The sequence below is a fragment of the Microsporum canis genome, genomic scaffold (assembly GCF_000151145.1).
Source record: "Microsporum canis CBS 113480 supercont1.5 genomic scaffold, whole genome shotgun sequence".
NCBI lineage: Eukaryota > Fungi > Ascomycota > Eurotiomycetes > Onygenales > Arthrodermataceae > Microsporum > Microsporum canis.
In genome coordinates this window covers 1,582,042-1,600,743 of record NW_003299165.1, presented here as the reverse complement: position 1 = coordinate 1,600,743, position 18,702 = coordinate 1,582,042, and the positions used below count along the sequence as shown (strand labels likewise).

General features: G+C 47.2%; 9 protein-coding genes across 9 annotated transcripts; 4 read left to right on the top strand and 5 right to left on the bottom strand.

The window, feature by feature from the left end:
- Nucleotides 1–975: 975 nt before the first annotated feature.
- On the bottom strand, nt 976–2,969 carry MCYG_05687 (stil; the record flags this gene model as incomplete). The annotated part of the gene is made up of 5 exons (XM_002845772.1): nt 976–1,125; nt 1,194–1,788; nt 1,850–2,579; nt 2,648–2,841; nt 2,905–2,969. The coding sequence occupies 5 exons, from the start codon at nt 2,967–2,969 to the stop codon at nt 976–978; spliced, it is 1,734 nt and encodes a 577-aa protein (XP_002845818.1).
- A 399-nt stretch (nt 2,970–3,368) lies between these two features.
- MCYG_05686 (DNA-directed RNA polymerase III subunit RPC6) lies at nt 3,369–4,511 on the top strand (the record flags this gene model as incomplete). Its single annotated transcript, XM_002845771.1, has 2 exons — nt 3,369–3,643; nt 3,710–4,511. The coding sequence occupies 2 exons, from the start codon at nt 3,369–3,371 to the stop codon at nt 4,509–4,511; spliced, it is 1,077 nt and encodes a 358-aa protein (XP_002845817.1).
- Nucleotides 4,512–5,008: 497 nt separating this feature from the next.
- On the bottom strand, nt 5,009–6,357 carry MCYG_05685 (inhibitor of growth protein 3; the record flags this gene model as incomplete). The annotated part of the gene is made up of 2 exons (XM_002845770.1): nt 5,009–6,243; nt 6,306–6,357. The coding sequence occupies 2 exons, from the start codon at nt 6,355–6,357 to the stop codon at nt 5,009–5,011; spliced, it is 1,287 nt and encodes a 428-aa protein (XP_002845816.1).
- A 556-nt stretch (nt 6,358–6,913) lies between these two features.
- MCYG_05684 (histone deacetylase phd1) lies at nt 6,914–8,365 on the top strand (the record flags this gene model as incomplete). Its single annotated transcript, XM_002845769.1, has 1 exon — nt 6,914–8,365. One exon carries the CDS (start codon nt 6,914–6,916, stop codon nt 8,363–8,365), a length of 1,452 nt encoding a protein of 483 aa, XP_002845815.1.
- Nucleotides 8,366–8,647: 282 nt separating this feature from the next.
- Nucleotides 8,648–9,466, bottom strand: MCYG_05683 (pyrazinamidase/nicotinamidase; the record flags this gene model as incomplete). The annotated part of the gene is made up of 2 exons (XM_002845768.1): nt 8,648–9,310; nt 9,398–9,466. 2 exons carry the CDS (start codon nt 9,464–9,466, stop codon nt 8,648–8,650), a joined length of 732 nt encoding a protein of 243 aa, XP_002845814.1.
- Nucleotides 9,467–9,882: 416 nt separating this feature from the next.
- Nucleotides 9,883–10,954, top strand: MCYG_05682 (conserved hypothetical protein; the record flags this gene model as incomplete). Its single annotated transcript, XM_002845767.1, has 4 exons — nt 9,883–10,084; nt 10,151–10,324; nt 10,523–10,707; nt 10,808–10,954. 4 exons carry the CDS (start codon nt 9,883–9,885, stop codon nt 10,952–10,954), a joined length of 708 nt encoding a protein of 235 aa, XP_002845813.1.
- A 734-nt stretch (nt 10,955–11,688) lies between these two features.
- Nucleotides 11,689–12,946, bottom strand: MCYG_05681 (conserved hypothetical protein; the record flags this gene model as incomplete). The annotated part of the gene is made up of 7 exons (XM_002845766.1): nt 11,689–11,806; nt 11,829–11,893; nt 12,022–12,442; nt 12,470–12,629; nt 12,653–12,757; nt 12,788–12,824; nt 12,863–12,946. 7 exons carry the CDS (start codon nt 12,944–12,946, stop codon nt 11,689–11,691), a joined length of 990 nt encoding a protein of 329 aa, XP_002845812.1.
- A 452-nt stretch (nt 12,947–13,398) lies between these two features.
- MCYG_05680 (oxysterol-binding protein) lies at nt 13,399–15,558 on the top strand (the record flags this gene model as incomplete). The annotated part of the gene is made up of 6 exons (XM_002845765.1): nt 13,399–13,489; nt 13,787–13,892; nt 14,152–14,430; nt 14,481–14,730; nt 14,783–15,096; nt 15,168–15,558. The coding sequence occupies 6 exons, from the start codon at nt 13,399–13,401 to the stop codon at nt 15,556–15,558; spliced, it is 1,431 nt and encodes a 476-aa protein (XP_002845811.1).
- Nucleotides 15,559–16,307: 749 nt separating this feature from the next.
- On the bottom strand, nt 16,308–18,167 carry MCYG_05679 (acyl-CoA dehydrogenase; the record flags this gene model as incomplete). The annotated part of the gene is made up of 1 exon (XM_002845764.1): nt 16,308–18,167. The coding sequence occupies one exon, from the start codon at nt 18,165–18,167 to the stop codon at nt 16,308–16,310; it is 1,860 nt and encodes a 619-aa protein (XP_002845810.1).
- Nucleotides 18,168–18,702: the final 535 nt, after the last annotated feature.

The following is an 18,702-nucleotide window of genomic DNA, read 5'->3' as shown; positions in this document are numbered from 1 at the left end:
GGGAAGCAGCTTGGGACCAACCGATACGATGACACGCAACCAAACCTCCACCTCACCAGCCACTCTCTCTATCTCTACACACGTACAATAGCACATACAGACGAGAACGGGGCCAACCGCGGCAGAAAAGGCGATCGTTGCACGGGAAGAGGACAGATCGTGGCTGATGTCTTCGTGTTGGTATACTTCTGATGCCCTCACTGGCTCTCCCTCCCCCCCAAAAAAAATATACAGGATGCATTTGCCACATCGTGGGCTTCAGGTCAGGCCATCTCCACCTGCCAGTCGATGTTCGTGCGTTTTTCTTTTCTTATTTCTTTCCTCTTCTCTCCTCTTCTAGCTGCTCGTCGGACTGAGGGAGATGTGGCTGGAGCGAGTGACACCCCTTGACATCAAATAAAAAAGACCCGCGGGAACCAGATGGAACCAGGGGACAGGGACGGGCAAAAAGGTTGCATGGGTAGCCACGGCGCCGGAGACCTGCTATATTATTACTGCAAGTTAATAGTATACCTATGCAGGTTCTTGGGCAAGTGAGGGCGAAGCGATACGCGAGATGCATCATCTTCCCCTTGGCTGAAGCGGAAGAAAGAGAAAGAGAAAAAGCAAATCCTCATGCAAGTCAAGGAAATGTCATGAAATTGGCATCCCAAGCTAAAACGGAAACTTGTTCTACGGTGACAGGATAACAGGAAAGTAATACATAATTCTGGGCGTTCAGAATAGATTTCTGGCCGTTTCCATGTTTCAGAAAGCCTTGGGACGAAACGCTTGCCGGGTACCTGCTTTACTACGATGTATATCCCATTACTTTGCGATCTTCCGATCATCAGTGATATCAACGTCATCTGTTTCTGTTCCTTTGGAGACAATCTCCGGTAACGGGTCTCCCTCCACTCAGAATTGGCTTGGAAAAAAGTCGCGGTTCATTCATTACATACTACTACTTCTTTTTCATTTTAGTCGTTACCTAGCTCATCCCGTCCTGATCACTCCGGCTGCTATCAGCTTCTGGATCTTCGTACGGACAGTCGCGTTCTTCATGTGCTCGCGGAGAGCTGCTGGGTCGTTACGAGCTTGCTGGAGGATGGCCTGCATCACAGGATCCTGCACAATTGACATAATCTATAAAGGGTGGTTAGGTTTGTTCAAGTTCTAATGGTGACGTATAGGGAAGCGGGAATAGAACTTACCTCGGGGTCTCGCTGGATTCTCTCCGCAGTTTCAGCCTCAGTCTCACCGGCACGGGCGCTGAACTGAGCCTCAAGAGCCTTCTGCTGCTGCTGCTCGATCTCGCGCTGATTGGCGCCGTTCTCGTCGTGTTCGGATGCCTCGGTGCATACATCCAGACACTTGTTGTACTCCTTCATGGCAAACAGGGCCTGCGCTTTTCGCAGGTAGGCCCGGATGAACTTGGGGTCCCGCTTGATCGCCTCGTCACAGTCCTGGACAGCCTGGGGGAACGCCATCAGCTTGATCAGGGCTGCTGCACGATTGCTATATCCACGATGGTCGTCTGGAGCGCGCTTGGTCATCTCGGTGTAGGCCTCGACGGCACCAGGCCAGTCCGCTTCTTTGAACTTCTTGTTACCAAGCTCGCGGGCCTTTTCGGCCTCCTCCGGATCAAGGTAGGCCTCCTTTTCGGCTTTGATTTTGGCCTTCTCTGCAGCGCGGAGCTTGGCAAGAATCTCTGGAGTGCGGTGTTCTGTCAGCGACTTTTGGTAGTTGGAAATGGCAGTGGCCAGGTCTCCAAGCTTCTCATATGAAGATCCAATTCGTCCAAAGGCCCTGGTGGACGGGGTTAGTTACATACTCTCATCATCTCTGGGCTCTTGCAGGTCTAGCTTACTTTGCAATAATCTTGAAATCAGCCAGCATCTCACGGCCTTCGGTGACGGCCTTCTCGCAGGTCGCAATGGCATCCTTGTAGTCTCCCTTCTCAAATTGGGCCGCACTGAGATTTGTCAGGTAGGTGATGTCGTGATATATTTCCCACGCCTTGCTGTAATGTTCGATTGCCGCATCAAACTGCCTCTTCTTGTAGTTTTCTGTACCTAGCTTCTTTTCCTCATCGGCCTCAGCCTTGGCCTTCTTCTTTGCGATCGTCTCCTCATCCTCCGGCTCTGGCTCTGGCTCTGGCTCAGGAGCCTTCTGGGCAGAGGGGCGTGCATCAGGCATTTCCACATCCTCTTCCGCTTCGGTTTCCCGACCAGCAGCACCGCCAGCCTCCGGAGGGGCACCAAAGGACATATCAACACCAAGCAGAACACCCATTACCTGCAGGAAACGTGGATCTCTCATCTCATCGCCAACGGCACTGGGGTTCTTCGCCAGCTTCTGCAGCTTGGCCATGAATTCGGAGTCTGCAAGGAGAGGGGCCGTCTTTGGGTTGTTGGCCAGCTTCTGTATCAACTGGGGATCCTGGAACATGTTCCCTAGTCCGGCAGTAGGATCTCCGGAGACACCATCCGCTCTGGCTTCCGCATCAATAGCACGCTTCACCGACTCAAGTCCAGCCTTGGCCTGCGCATTGTTTGAGTCGAGCTTCAAGGCTTCTTCATAAGCATCGTGAGCGCCCACTATAAATATACCAACAGTCGTTAGAGAATAAAGGCCATATATGCATCCGTAGGCCGTAGTTACTCACATAAATCTCCCTGTCCATGCAAAGCAGCTCCCTTACGGCCCCATCCCTTGGGCCAGTCAGCCTTCAGCTCCGTCGTCTTGTTTGCGTCTTCAAGCGCCTTGTCGAAGTCCTTCAGCGAGGCATAGGCTCCAGAGCGGTTCGAGTAAAGGACATGGTTGCTTGGATCGAGCTCGATTGCTGCAGAGAACTTCTCACTGTCTCATAATCGATCAGTTTATGTCTCTCCGTCAGGGTCAACCGATATCTCAGCTACTCACACAGCTGTGGTAAAGTCCTTGGCCGCAAACGCCTTGTTTCCCTCTGCTTTCAGAGCGTCGGCCATAGTAAGTATTAGCAACAGTCGTCTATACTAGTCAAAAAATGTAAGTATCTGTCGAGTGCGGGTTGGTTGAGAGAGAAGAGAATCCGCCTTGATCTGTTCTTGTTGATATTGACGTGGGAAAAGCTTCTGGAAATTTCGAGCTTCTTGCTTTTTTCTTACTGGCGGGGAGAAAGAAAAAAGAAGGAAAATACTTCTGACCACAAGTGCTTTTTTTTTAATCCTTCACCAACACGAGATAGCAAACTACAACTATATCAACTTATCGATGGCAGCAGTCTCTCTATAGCTCGGTGGAATCTATCTAGAGATGAACTGCTATCCCATACCTTACCGGTGATAGCTCGCTGTGACGCATCTTTTCGGAGGCCTCAGAACGGAGGGAAGAAGAAGACACATACCATGGCTTCATCCGCTGGCCCTACGAGGGCAAAGGCATCGTCAGGCGATCCGCAGAGTCTGGCGATGAAGCTGTACGATCAGTGTCTCTCCAGCTTCTCGGCGGATCAGCTCTTCTACCAGCAGGACCTGATCGGGCTGGGAGTCATACCAAACGACGACCTGGCCTTGCTCTTGAGATGCACCCAGATTCTTGTCGACCAGAGCTTGCTCCGTCTCCTACAGGCCAAAGATGACCGTCTTGCTTGGAAGATCATTGCGCAGTCAGATGCTGAAAAGTTGGTCTCCATATGCGCCTTGTGACTCCCCTTGCTGAACACTGCTTATACTTAATACACGAACAGGCTGCAGAATCTCAACGGCGAGGAGCGTCTTGTGTACAATGTAATCCACTCGACAGGCCGCAATGGCATCTGGACCAAGATCATCAAGACACGAACAAACCTACATCAGACGATTATGAACCGATGTCTCAAATCTCTCGAAGCCAAGAACTACGTCAAGTCTGTCCGAAACGTCAAGTACCCTTCAAGAAAGATATACATGCTATCGGGCCTACAGCCAAGCGAGGAGATCACTGGAGGCGCATGGTTCACAGACGGCGTGTTGGATGCCGACTTTATTCGTGGCCTGAGTGGCTGGATCGAACACTGGGTCAGCGCAAGGAGCTGGAATGCTCCTGGAGGCGAAGATCAGCTTAAGGGCAAGAAACGTAAGGCTCAGGCCGACGACTCAGAAACACAGTATATACCATATCTCCCATCGTACCAGGGCCATCCGACCACGGCTGATATTACAAAGGCTATCAACGGTTCCGGGCTCACTCCCGTCACCATGGACGAAGGAAGTATCTCCCAGCTGCTGCAGATGCTTTGTTATGACGGGCGACTGGTGTCTCTTCGGGACGGGGCGGCATACCGAAGCGTCAAGAAGCCGAATGAGATCTCCCTTCAGCGTGACTTGGGCCTCCAGGGACCTGATAGTGGAGCTACCAACGAAGGACCTTCTCTTGGATCAAATGGCATGACCGAAGCACCCTGTGGCCAGTGTCCGGTCTTTTCTCTCTGCCGCCCAGGAGGACCAGTCAACCCTGAAAACTGCGAGTACTTCGACGAATGGTTAAAAAACTCTACATTATCCTTTTAGCTACAGACAACCATCCCTTTCTTTACGTTTTGATCGACAAAACCAGCAAAAAAGCATTTCAATAGCCGCATCAAAAAAGTCATACGTTTACTTTATACCCTAACAAAAGTGACAGGGCTTGTTATCCGGTTGTATCATACCTGAAAAGCATAGCGATGGAGTTAGTGTTTGTTTTTGGTCTTTTAATGTTGAACGAAGCCACAAAATAGAAAAAAAGCGGATATCTGTGATTCTACTTGGGTGGCTTTTTTTACCTTATTGCTATTGAATATAACCCTGCATTTGGGGACAAACTAGATGTCACTTGATTCCATCCACTTTCTAACTGTTTAGGAAAGCCCCTGTTTTGAGGCTTATTATTAGAAATAGATATTCATGCTTTTCTACCAAGTCCGTGTTGAGAGTATCAGATTCTAGGTCATAATCACATTAATCATTAAAACTAGCTACAGTATACATGATATTATAAATTCCAAACTGCGGTGCAAAAAAACGCTTCATTTGCCCAAATTCTTACGGCACTCTTCACAATACCAAGTCCCCAAAGGCTCCCTGGTAAGTCCAACACACTTCCAATGAAACCACTCGTACGGACAGCTATCATTGTCGCAGGCCACCATGTCTCCATGGCTCACACTACGACAAGTGCAATATGTCTTGGTGTCTTCACCACCCTCCTCCTCCTCATCATCATCATCCGCATCCTCTTGTGATGATCGTGCCATCTGCCGTCGTGACACATGGGCGTTCTCCGAGTCAGATATATCAGCACTGCTGAGCATAGATTCATCTTCCTCGTCATCTGCCACACCAGCGGCAGGGGATCGAGACTTTTTTCGTCCGTGGCCTGATACGGGCTTCAGACGGTTGCCGCTTGAGGATCGTTTTGTTGGCTTTCCGGATGCATTATGCGCCTTTATTTTGCGCACTTGCTGGTGCGGCGCAACTTTCTTCGTAGTGGGCTTTTTTACTCCCGTCGTTGAACGGGGACCGGCACTACCTGCCCGTGATACTCCCGGAGTTCCGGCCTTGGGAGTTCCCGGGCCTGTCGACGACTGGCGTAGATTCGACGGTGCAGCTGGTAGTGTGCTGATTGATGTATTAAGCCGGCGCCGTTTACTATCTGCTGCTCCCGCCGATGACTCACGCCGTTGCTGGTGCAGAGCTGTGGCTGCTGGTGTGGCGGGGGCAGAGTTTCGAGTTGCTGTCTGGGAAGCAGTTGCGGTCCCTACTGGTGCACGAGAGGGAGTATTATTCAACCGTTGCGCAAGGTTATATTGTACATTTGCATTTCCTGGCGCGGCGTTCAAGGAAGAGGAATATGTCCCTTCGTTGGTGGCAGCTTCGTGAAATATAGCCCTGGGAGGCTCACGGTACAAATCTTTATTCTGAAAGAGGGAAGGAATCGGCGGATCATTCGAAAGAAGGCCATCATTTTGAAGTTCTCGGATTTTCACGTCAAGTCTCTTGATATGTCGGTCCAGAAGAATGCTTGCTTTATCGCTCAAGATAACTTTCTCATCCTGCAGTACTTGGCACCGGTCCATGTTTTGAAGGATGATTTTGCTATATGCTTCTTCTTTCGGGTTCAATGCATGGCTCCCATTTATCTTGATGAATTTCTGTAGACTGCTGTCCCTCGAGTTGATGATGGCACGACATTCTTGTATAATTTTATCTTTGGCCTGGATTTCCTCCATCAGGTGGTTAATTTCTGCCGGTAAATTTGCAACTGCATCATAGATAACACGTTAGCTATTACTCTACTATATCAATAATAATGCAGTTACTCACCATTATGGACAAACTGCTCGAGTACAGAAGAACAGTCTTCTGCATGTGCCATGGCACGTAACACGTGTTTGTTGTATATGCTCTGTCAGCTTAACGTGCCTGGAGAGTGAGGAGTATTTTTACTTATAGACAAAACGAAATAAGAACAGCTCCAGAAGATTATTTTTGCTACCCAAAGAGAGAAAAGGAAAATGCTTTGCAAGTTCTCTTAATATTAGAGAAACTGCCAGAAGGTTGAAAGTTGCCTCATCAAGAAATACGAAGCTGCTGACTAAGTATATCACATGATTTAATCTTGGCATTTCTTTCACGGGCCAGCTTTCCCTCTTTAGGACTAGCTCATAGGATGGCTCCACCATAAGCCGCACTAGTCCTGATTAGGAATATAAAATTTAGCGCTTTCTGATTGGCTGTTGGTTTTGATGGCCCAATTTGAACCCGCAAATTCCAACCCCGAAAGCTCTCCAGCTTCTTCACCGCAGAGGGAACGAAAGCCGCAGACACGCATAAACAGACAGACACCTTTGGGAATTAGGGGCATAGCAACACCTTGAACTGTCAACCAGCTGTTTTATGGATAGAAGACCAACACACGCCCGCACTTGACCATGGGCAGATCAGCAATCGTCCAAGAATATGGGCCACCACCTCTGGCCAACACTACCATCACGTTTGACCGCAAGACTACCGATGAAGTAGCTCACGATATCATCAAGAGGCCAAAGGGATACAGGGTATCATGGCATGCAAATGCCACCGTTGAACCCCATCACTTCGGCCAGTCGCATCCCATGAAGCCATGGCGCCTAACCCTCACCAAACAGCTCGTTATGGCCTACGGGATGCACCATGCCATGGATCTCTACGTCGCTCGCGCAGCGACATACGATGAGATGGCCGAATTTCACAGCACAGACTATCTTGATTTCTTAAGCCAGGTCATTCCGGCTGATATGGATAGCGCCGCACAGCAGGATCGCCTGGCCGGATTCAATTTCGGGGACGATTGTCCGATTTTTGACGGTCTGTACGACTACTGCGCGCTGTATTCCGGTGGAACCGTTGACGCCGCTCGGAAGCTATGCAATAATCAGTCTGAGATTGCGATTAACTGGTCTGGTGGGCTGCATCATGCTAAAAAAACCGAGGCAAGCGGCTTCTGCTATATCAACGACATTGTACTCGGCATTCTACAGCTACTCAGGCACCACCCAAGAGTCATGTATATTGACATTGATGTTCATCATGGAGACGGGGTAGAGCAAGCTTTTTGGTCAACAGATCGAGTCCTTACTGTTTCTTTTCACAAATACGACAAGGATAATTTCTTCCCAGGCACCGGACCCCTTGATAGCACCGGACCAACTCACCCCCTGAATCCCGGCGCTCACCATTCTTTAAATGTGCCGTTGAACGACGGAATCGAAGATAACGATTACGTTAACTTGTTCAAAGCTATAATCGGCCCATGTATAAACACATACCAACCTAGTGCGATAGTCCTACAGTGTGGTGCTGACAGCCTCGGCTGTGATAGACTAGGCTGTTTCAACCTCAATATTCGTGCGCACGGTGCATGCGTTGCATTCACAAAATCATTTGGCCTACCTACTCTTGTTCTTGGTGGAGGAGGGTACACACCCCGAAACGTCTCTCGATTATGGGCGTACGAGACCGCGATATGTATAGGAGCCGAAAACCAGCTGGATCCCAAGCTACCCGAAACTCTTCCTTTCCGCAGCCACTTCCAGCCCGACTGTTCTCTATTCCCACCGCTATCAGATCTGCGAAGGGTTGAGAATAAGAATACAAAGCCTTATTTAGATTCTCTCGTGGAAGGTATATTGGAACAGCTACGGTATATTAATGGTGCACCCAGTGTTCAGATGAGCGTTATCCCGCCGGATATATTGGGCATTCGGGAGGAAATTGAGAAGGAAATTGAAGAAGAGAACCAAATGAATGAAGAAGAGAACGAAGACCGCGGAGTAAATGGGACATCGAGTCGACGGAAGGACGCAGAGCGGGGAACTGCGGTCGCAGGTGAACTTTACACTTGATGCACGGAGCCTTACCGATGGATACCACTTTTCTCATCCGGCCCCGTTTCGGTCCAATACCTACTATATATAATTACTTGTCTGGCATCGGAGTTTAGGTGTTTCATGGCACATTATCTGATGAAGGGGGATTATTACAGTCGGTTCGGCGCCATGTGCACGTTTTTATGGTAAAGCTGGATACCCTGACCTGTAGAGGTACTAATAGCAGGATTACTCTGGAGTTTTATATTAGATGGCTGCTCAGATACCCATACCCTGTTACAATACCTGGTTCTAGCGTTAGACATTAATACATAACGTGTTGATGGCCTCCTCTATTCCATCAGCGCTAATTACACGAACCCCATAAGCAGCCATGTCCACCTTTGCAGCCTCCCAACCTTCCCCAGGATCCACGCTCTTCGTGGCCTCATCAATAACGTAGCTTCTGAACCCGCGGTCTGCGGCATCGATAGCCGTAAACTTGACACAATAGTCACCCGCGATCCCAACAACGAATACATCCGAAACTTGATGGTCGTTCAGCATCGCCTCAAGGTCATGATTAACTCCCCCTGTCTCCACACAATTCCGGTTTCCGAACGCATCCGCAAAGGGTGAATACATTTCTACCCTTTCATCCATCCCCTTTCTGATAATAGCATCCAGTTTATCGGATTCTATTTCGGAGATGAGATTGGCCCCCTTTGTGCCTTGGACACAATGTGCTGGCCATAGCCGCTGGGGTTTAGTTTCTTCTTCCTTTCCGGTGGCGGGATTCTTCACATCAATAGTTGAAATAAAGGGTATGTTAGATGGTGATGGATGGTTCGTCGCAAAGGATATATGGCTGGACGGATGGAAATCCTGTGTTCCTATCTTGACCACGAAGCCCGGAAGAGATAATAGTTTGTTTATTAAAGGGGCGATTGATCGGCCGTGTTGGACTGCAAGTGAGCCGTCCTGTTCATTGCATGATGATAGTTGTACACCTTAGCCTGGGAGTAATGCTTTTGAGTATATTGGTAAGAATGTCTGGAATGAACGCACTGGTGGACAGAAGTCTTCCTGCATATCTACCACAATAAGAGCAGGTCTTATCTTGTTGGCGGCCTCCATGTTCTGTGTATCGATGTAGACATTCAGCTTTTGCTGTGGCAAATATGAGTCTTACTCCCTAAGTTAGGCTGTAACGGCGATGGGTCAGCGTTGAGAATATAAACTCCTCCCAGTACACGTATCTCACATCTTGAAAGGCATACCTGTTATATAACTACTAGCAGGCCATCACGGCATTACTCCCATGCTTGGAATAACAGTAAAACATATATTCGACGGGTGGCCTTGGGCGACTATTTAAAGGGTGAGTTGTTATAACTGACAACGGAAAACGGCTAAATATTTAACAGTTAAAGTGGCAACTTCAAACTTTTCATACTTTACCGTCCAATTCAATTCGTTGATATAATCGAAAGTCTCTCTTTACCCTTTTTATTAGATTTATAATAGAAATATAGACTGGTTGAATAGTGGAAATGACCAGAAGCATGGAGGCGACGCCTGTTGGGGTCGAATCAGAGAAGCTGCCGTACTGGCTCGTCAATGTACCCCAGGATCGATGGCCATCGGAATGTCCTGACTATCTCTGCAATCTCCCTGAGAAATCAATAAACACTCTGTCAACACCTGACAATGAATATGTTCGACAAGATTGGGATCGGGTGAAACAAATCATAGGTGCGGCCTTCGATAAGTATATAACTACCTAGCTGTCTACCTAGCATCTACTGATTTTGCACATAGCTTCCAACCGAATCGACCTGTTTCGACGTGTACCCTCCGATCTGAGGAGATACCTTGAGTATACGTCTTATATCGTGTCTAAATATGGCTCGGTTATGAATTTTGTTGTCCGTGAGCGACTCCATTGGGAGAATAACATGACACCAAGAGGCTCACGGCCATTTGAGAACCCTGGTATGTAACTAATCAGTTCTATTTACTTTCTTGTTTCTTGTCCCGTCTCCAGCCGTCTGCTTTTTTATATTTAGGCCTATATCATACTTCTGGGCAATACCACCTCGTTGGGTGGTGTATAAGCCTCCTACGTCTAACTAGATGTACAGACATGCTGATAAGATATGACTTGCACTGACAGATATGATTTATATCTAGCGGACCATAAGATCCTGTATAACGACTGGCCATATGGGGTGGAAGAGGGAATCATTCACCTGGTAGTATGGACGAAGTTTACTTTTGAGGATGATCCGGTAGCAGACGATCTCACCCCTTACGCACGAAAGGAGATTGACGACTTTGTGGAATCAACATTTCGCAGTAGGGTTCCTGCAGAGAAGGTATGCATAAAATATGGATAGGATGGGCTGTTCTTTCGATACCTTTCTCCTCCCCTGACTGACGGCTAACGATATCAGAACTAACGAATCTTCTCGAAAGGTCATTTGGTTCCGCAACTGGAAATCTTTAAAGTCTGTCCATGCTGTAGAGCATTTCCATGTTATGCTGCACCGGCCTGACATGGAATTTGTCCACCAAGTCACAGATGGGGATATCCCGCTGATTGACAAGGGCTTGGATCAGTGAAGGTACATACAAAGTCGGCTGATCCCCACGATCTTCCGTTATTCTAGTTATCTTTCTCGGTTCCTTGTTCAACGCTTGCCGAGATGGTGTGCTTACCCATGAAGGGGGATCAATTCCTGATGCTAGTCCTTTCTAGCATTCATGCCTTTTGGACGATTAAATAAAGATATATGTTAGAATGATAAGAATACAATGCATAGAAACCATTTACTCCTGTACTGAAGAATATCCATAGCGCCCTTCAGGAGAGACATCCAGATACCTGCATCATGCCGAGCGGAAATCCCATGCAAAACATCCTAGCTGTTACGGACCGCCCGCGGTAAAGGAATGGTCATTGGGCAATGACGGAACTGGGGGAACCTGCCATGCCACGCAGCATATACACCCATTAAACCCACATCATGTGGCATCAACATCAAGCTTGTAAGTAGTGCAGCAACTCAGCATGACGAACGTCATCACTGTGTATAATCTTTTGGTCGAGTGTACCTACTATTACACAGTTGGTCATCTAGCGGTGAAACACATTATCCATTCGATGAGTATATAAACTGAGGTTGTGCCGCAATCGGTCTGTAACAACAATACAGTCACTAGGCAGCAGGTGAATATAATATAGAATGATAGAAAATTATACTATCTAATATTAGAATTGTATACTTTAATAAAGATACTATAAAGCACGAATTGAGCAAAAGGTAACTTTACAACACCTAAGTATACAGCTTAATCTAAGTTGAAAGGGCAATATGGATACAACCCTTATATAGATATAGGGAATAGTTGCCGACTCTACCTACACACCATTCACAATATATCATCTGGTGAGATATTATTGGGTGATGTTGGCTGTCGAACGTCGCTACATAGCTAAAGGATATATAGGATAAGATCTACAAAAACTATACTATTTTCCGGTGGAAAGATAATACGGACCTGTTCATGCGGGGGGTCAAATTAATAGACCTGACCTTGGTTTCCAACCACTACATAGTCGGATGTGCAGCAGTGCGCACTTCTATATCGGGGTGGCTTTGGGATAATAGGTATATTATATATCACACCGAGCTTTGATCCAGCAGACTGTTAAAACCGATTCTCAGAAACTCCAGCATTTCCAGTTCCATGTCACCGTCTTCCAGAATATCGGTTATCTCAAATAGCTTCAGGTCCCCGTATTTATTGCTAATATGATCTGGAGACTTCACTCGCGCCAACTCAACAATCTTCTCAACAAATTTGGTGATAATCTCATATCTGCATAATGAGTTCTCGGCTACAATAAGCAGGTTCTCGACAAAGAGTGATTTTAGTGTTACAGATGATTCTTGAGCCGTAGAAGTGCATAGAAAGAGGGAATGCCGCTGTAGAGATAGATACCGCTGCAGGCAAAGTGTTTCTGGAGAGTCTTCTCCTAACGTATCTCGTTCAATGCCTTCTTCCATCTCCTTATTCCATACATATATCGCCGGATCCCAATCTCGAGTGTGTCAAGAGGGGTATTTCTTATATCCCACAAGGCGGGGAACCGCCGCGACACCGCCCCAATCAATTAAGCCCTGGGCACTCCCATCCTCTGATACAAGGACGTTCTGTATATTTAAGTCTGGATGTGTAAGCACGAACTGGATCCATTGTAAATCTGCATCCTTTTGTAAAGAGGCTGCTCTGGCTGGAGCTATTCCTTAGAAGAACCTTGGTACAACTTTGGAGCAATTATAAAGAAGTATTCACATGGGATAGTCTTTACAGGGCAGATACCATTATCTATCCCATGACTAACATTAACTATAATAAATGCTCACCTTATATAACGTATTCAATATGTACAGTAGGGGGGCTTGGGGAGGAACTTATGGCGAGGTACCTTTTGTATAGCGTTCAGGCACTAAAACAACCCCTCACAGAAGTATCTCCCCCAAAAGAAAAAAAACGCCTGCTTGGAGCTTTTCCAACGTCACCGACTCGTTTGCCCCGTTTCTTCCTCATAAATTCCGGATGTCCAGGGTGCACATTCACCAGCTCAGGAACACAGCCTCGCAGGGCTTCTACTATTTATATATCTGGTTATCGAGAATCTTCCTCTCTTGTTACTTTTTCTCCGTCTTCGTTGGTACGGTTCCGGATATTTATCTCGCCGTCGTATATTCCAGCTTTCAAGGCAGCATCTACAAGCGACGGCTTAACTACGAAAGTGATCCTACAAAGGCAACTAGACAGTCACTCGTTCGAAGAGCTTCTAAGCATCCATATACCGTTATCTCCAGCCATATCAGCCAGCTTCCCTCCTCATCCAGCTGTTACCGAATGCCATAACGCTTTCATGTCTTGATCGATTTAGAATATAGAGCTATTGACAAGAGAGAATAAGCCAAGCCGATACCGTCGATTCCAGCGAGCGAGATAGAGAGAGCCTTGCGATCTGCTACTGCGTCCCAACAATGTTGCCCAAGCTACCAATACCGGGGATCAGCTCGCACAGCCATTCACCATCTAACTCGGTGTCACATCGTCGAACCCCAACGAACAACAGTACGTCATAATATATATGGAAGCCTGGGCCCCCCCTGATCTCTTCCTCCGTACTCTACTTACTACCATACCTCGTTATTCGGTTTCTGAACTCGTTCGACTTATGCTGACCATGGACTCCCCTCTGTTGGAATTAGGCAGCCGTTCGTCTATAGATGAGTCAAGCAGGCCTCCTACCCCGGGAGGGGAAGATGAGATTGTGGAACCGGATCAGGGAAACAGTGAGTTTATCCTTTGAAAGCTAGAATCCCTACGATGATAAACGTTTCTAATACATTGGGCACTTGCTGTTGATAGTACTCTACCATATCATCTCCCAGTTGCGGCCTGGTGCTGATCTGAGTCGAGTCGTGCTGCCAACGTTCCTTCTGGAGCCTCGATCGATGCTGGAAAGAATCACAAAGTATGCCTCTATATCTCTCTGCTGCTCTTGGCATGGTGGACTGAAGACCAATTGCTAACATTTCTTTCCCCGCAAAATTAATAGTTTCATGGCCCATCCGGAGACGTTGTTACCGATGCCTGATATCGATGATCCGCTGCAGCGATTTGTTTCTGTGGTCAAATTCTACCTTAGTGGATGGCATATCAAACCGCCGTATGTCCTGAAAGCCTTGATAAGTAGCAACAACATATTCTTTAACTAACATTTTAAAAAATAGAGGTGTCAAGAAGCCCCTTAACCCCATCCTAGGTGAAACATTCACAGGTTACTGGGAATATCCGGATGGCACGCGGGGCTATTATATAGCTGAGCAGACGTCACACCATCCACCCAAATCCAGCTACTTCTTCATGGCGCCGGAGCATAATATCAGAATAGACGGTACCTTGAAGCCCAGGAGCAGATTCTTGGGCAATTCTGCAGCAAGCATGATGGAGGGAATCTCATACATGGAGTTCATGAATCGAGGAAAGGAGAAAGGACATGGCGAGCGATAGTAAGCAATCCATCAGACTTATAGTTATGCTTTTACTAACCATCGTATAGTATCATTACCCAGCCGAACATGTACGCCCGCGGAATCCTGTTTGGAAAAATGAAGTATGAACTTGGAGATCACAGTTACGTGAAATGCCCAGAAAACCATTTCGTCGCCGATCTTGAATTTAAAACCCGAGGCTACTTCTCCGGGACATACAATGCAATTGGCGGATCCATCAAAAACGATGAGACAGGAGAGGTATACTATGAGCTTTCAGGGCTATGGAACGGAGAAATGTTCATTAGAGATGTCACGGTATGTAATATGGGCTCCAGCATGACCTGGCCTTACTAATGTTACGAAATAGACGGGACAGAAGGAATTGCTTTTCAATGCCACGCATGCAAAGCATACTCCGCCTCTTACTCGACCACTTGAAGAACAGACAAGCCGTGAATCTCAAAAGCTTTGGCACAATACTGTTCAAGCGTTGTTAGAGAGAAATCAGGAACTTGCAACCGACGAGAAGACGAAGATCGAAGACCGACAGCGAGAGGAGGCTGCTGCAAGGGCCCATGAAAATATTGAATGGAGACCTAAGCTTTTCCGCGCTGTTCATGGCGGCCCGGGAGGATCAGAAGAAGGAAGAGAAAATCTTGACTGGATCATAAACGCCCATATGTAAGAGATCCTAACACTCGGCCCCCCTTTGTCTACTTTTCGTTGGTCTATGAACCTAATAATCTTCTTAGTGATCCACATAACCCTTCTAAAGCTGTAGAGCAAATTCTCGCATTCACTGCGATTCTCCCTGGACAAAAAGTAAACCACGATCTTGATATTCCCCCACAAACACCAAAAGCAGTAAAAACCAACCAGGTTAAGGATTCACTTCTCGATTGTGACGGTAGTGAAACCGTACCAGGGAATGTACAGCACAAGCCCCAGCCTTATGAGGATCTTCTCGGCGACTCTGTTAATAGTCACTACGAAAGTAATAATCATGCCGCTGTAGGTGCTGGCGCTGGCATGATGACTCCTCTTCAGCCCACCGTTTCGAGCAACAATGCTACTCAGCAGAAACCCATTGCTAAGCATGATCAGAACCCTGGCATGGGTGGACTGTTTGATGCCGAACCCTGAGCGATACCCTCAAATATGAAGACCGCTATTGGCCAAGGATGCGTAGCGCTCCAGCGAGGAGACCTTGCCTCTGATACCAGCAAAAAACATCACCATTTATTCATAACTGTTAGGGCCGGACTAGCCTCTCTCTGTCTCTCTCTGGAATGGAAGGTCATATGTCGTGTTCTGGCCCTCACTCAGCCTTCTCACTTTTATTTATGGTACAGTTGATACCATGACCATCTCCTTGCTAAGTTCGGATATTTATTTGATGAACATCACTTGAGCTGGAGGCGTGATAATGGTAGCCGGGTAAATGATGCCAATACACGTTCTAGTAATAATTCTTCTTTTCTTTAGTCTTTGGTGAGCCGATATCATGCGGCATGAATCAACCATCTGATCTCATTCATATTGGGTCACTCTCCGCTCCTTCACCTCACCTGTCTTCCTTTTCACATATTTGCATTCGGCATTTGACATCTTTGAGCATGGCTACAATAGCATTAAAAGTACTAAAAGTGGAAACGGAGAATGTCTGGAAGTTATCGGGAATTTTGATGGGTTGAGATTTCACTTGATCTAGGGCCAAAGGACATAAAATAAGCATATATTACAAAATAGATCATATATATATATATATATTTGGAGGAGGGTTTGCAAATAATTGAGATATAGCATTCTAGGTATATAATTTGAATTGGGCTTGTTTCGTTCACTTTGTGTATTACTTGCTTCTTGTTGGTATCAGCAACTTCAGCAGATATTTATAAACGAGCATTTACCCGCTTGGTACAGTCGCCGCCATATACAATTCGACTATCCCAGTCAGCTTCATCCTTCCATGACGTTTGGTATCGGGTATCCTTGAGGATCCAACGTTTTGCAATCTCTCTAGCAAGATCGTTGCCATCTCTAGACGCGTCCAAAATGAGCAAACACCCGCATACAAGCCGTTCTAAAACCTTCAGACACCTTCTGCCATGCCAATTGAGTTCCTCCCTATCCTTTGATTGAGCATCAGATAAAAAGTCAGCCCATATTTGTTGAAGGGCTGCCGCTTCGACTTCGAATGACTGTGCTCTAGCTACACTCAGTGCACGGGATACCCATTTATCCAATGCATTCAAACAGTCAGAAGCCTGCTTGCCTTTCACCACTCGCATGAGATCGTCAGCCATTACCTCTGTGGTCCCTTCCCAGATGCTCAGGACACAGGTGTCACGGAAAATCCTTGCGACGTTTAGCATTGGGTCTTCGTTCTCAAGGTAGCCGATACCACCGAGGTTTTCCATGCTGGCTCTTACCCCTTTTATTGCGCGTAGCGCAGTCCGCGCTTTGGCCATGGGCGTGAGTAGTCGGAGCAATGCAAGGCTATGGCTTTTATCCTTTGGAAATATATGGACTTGGGCTGCCATGGAGGAGGCACTGCTGCCGCCTTCAGATATACCGAGAAGAGCGACTATGAAGAACGCTAGGTGCATGCTTGCTGCATATTTGACGTGGTCTTTTGCCAGTGTTCTCACGTATGATGGTGTGGCTTGGAGACTTCTGCCATTGGTTATTCTCACTTTCGAGTAAGCCCGACAGATAGCTAGTGACCTCCCCCAGTAGCTGACTGCGGCGATGGAGTTCCCAGTTCTGGTGATGTTGAGAATAGTCGAGATCTCCTTTACACCTTGTCCTTCTTTTCCAACAAGGTAGCCTCTCATACCCTTTATCTCCAACTCTGCTGTGGGAAGAGCTTTTGTGCCAAATTTGTTCTTTAATCGCTGGATACGGACACCGTTGAGTTCTGTTTCTTCGTAATCTTTGCCTTTAGCCCGTCTCCTTAATGGTGCATAAAAGGCGCTGATAGAATTTTCCCCTGTCTTGGCTAGCATAATTGACATGTTTGCATCGGTAGCGGAAGAGAACCATTTAAATCCGTCAAGCCGCCATGGGCCTAATGGCATGCCAGCGGAGTCAACCCCGTTATCCTCAGCCATCTCTTGGGCTGTCAGTTTCCGGGCAACTGTTTCCGTGCCGCGTACATCGCTTCCTCCCTTGCGCTCTGTCATCCACTGTCCACTAGTCCAGGCGATAGCTGGATCTCGACTGACAAGCCTTCTCAGAGCTTCGGCAAAGATCCTGCCATTTTCATCATCAAGGTGCTTGCTGAGTAGGCTTGCAGCACCATCCGTCATGCTTCCGGGGCACGTCACCATTGCCGAACTTGGAGTCCAAAGATGAGTTTTAATTCCCTTAAACACTCGGTTATTCCATTGGATGCTATGTGACGTGTGTGTAGGCTCGGGGGAAAGCCCAACTAGGCCTTCTTTAATATTGATATCTTGGAGTGCACGCCATCCTTCACTGGTAACCAGCGAATCCCGCTTGTTTTCGACGCCAAAAGTCGTCAACGGCCTTAGGTAGGGCTGATTGCGTTCAGCTTCAGCAGCATACTCTAGAGTTGTTCGGGATAAAACCAGTTTAGAAAATCGAGTCAAGTCCTGCTCCATACTCTGTGGTAATGGAGATGGCAGATGCAGGGACACAATACGACGAAGCACTCCATCTTCTTCGATCTGAGGTTCCACTGATGGCTGGGCTTGGAAGAACCCTTCCGTCGAGCTGGAGGCCTTCATGATTCCCTAGACGAAGGTGAAATGCTTGACATTCTAATAATAAAGATAGTATAGCAGAACGTAGTCGTCGAGACGCCTCTGGGTTGTTTATATTGACTAACAACCCGTGAGAACTACCCCAGATATTATGCAGTATGTACATAATACGGGGTAGACAAAGTACCTAGGCATTAGTTAACCGCGGAAAGCTTGTGATCTGCCGTGTTAGCGTCTTCGTAGTAAACATGTATACAGTTTCGAAAGAAGGTCATCTGCCACAACGTTAGCAAACGGCCTGACAGAGACCGGTCGTAACCATAATCCTTAGTTATCAATTCAAGATGGCAGCACCCCAAATATTCGTACATATCACATACCATGTTCTCACCGTATTTCTTAGAATATACAGAGGCCGACGGATAGCAACAACCACACAGGACAGCATCAAGGACTTCTCTGCTGAGGATGGGCTTTCGTCGTATTCCAGATCTCGCACTGAATCTCTTTCAATTCGCACTGGGTTTCTCAGCTTCCCGCTTTTTCCCTTCAAGATATT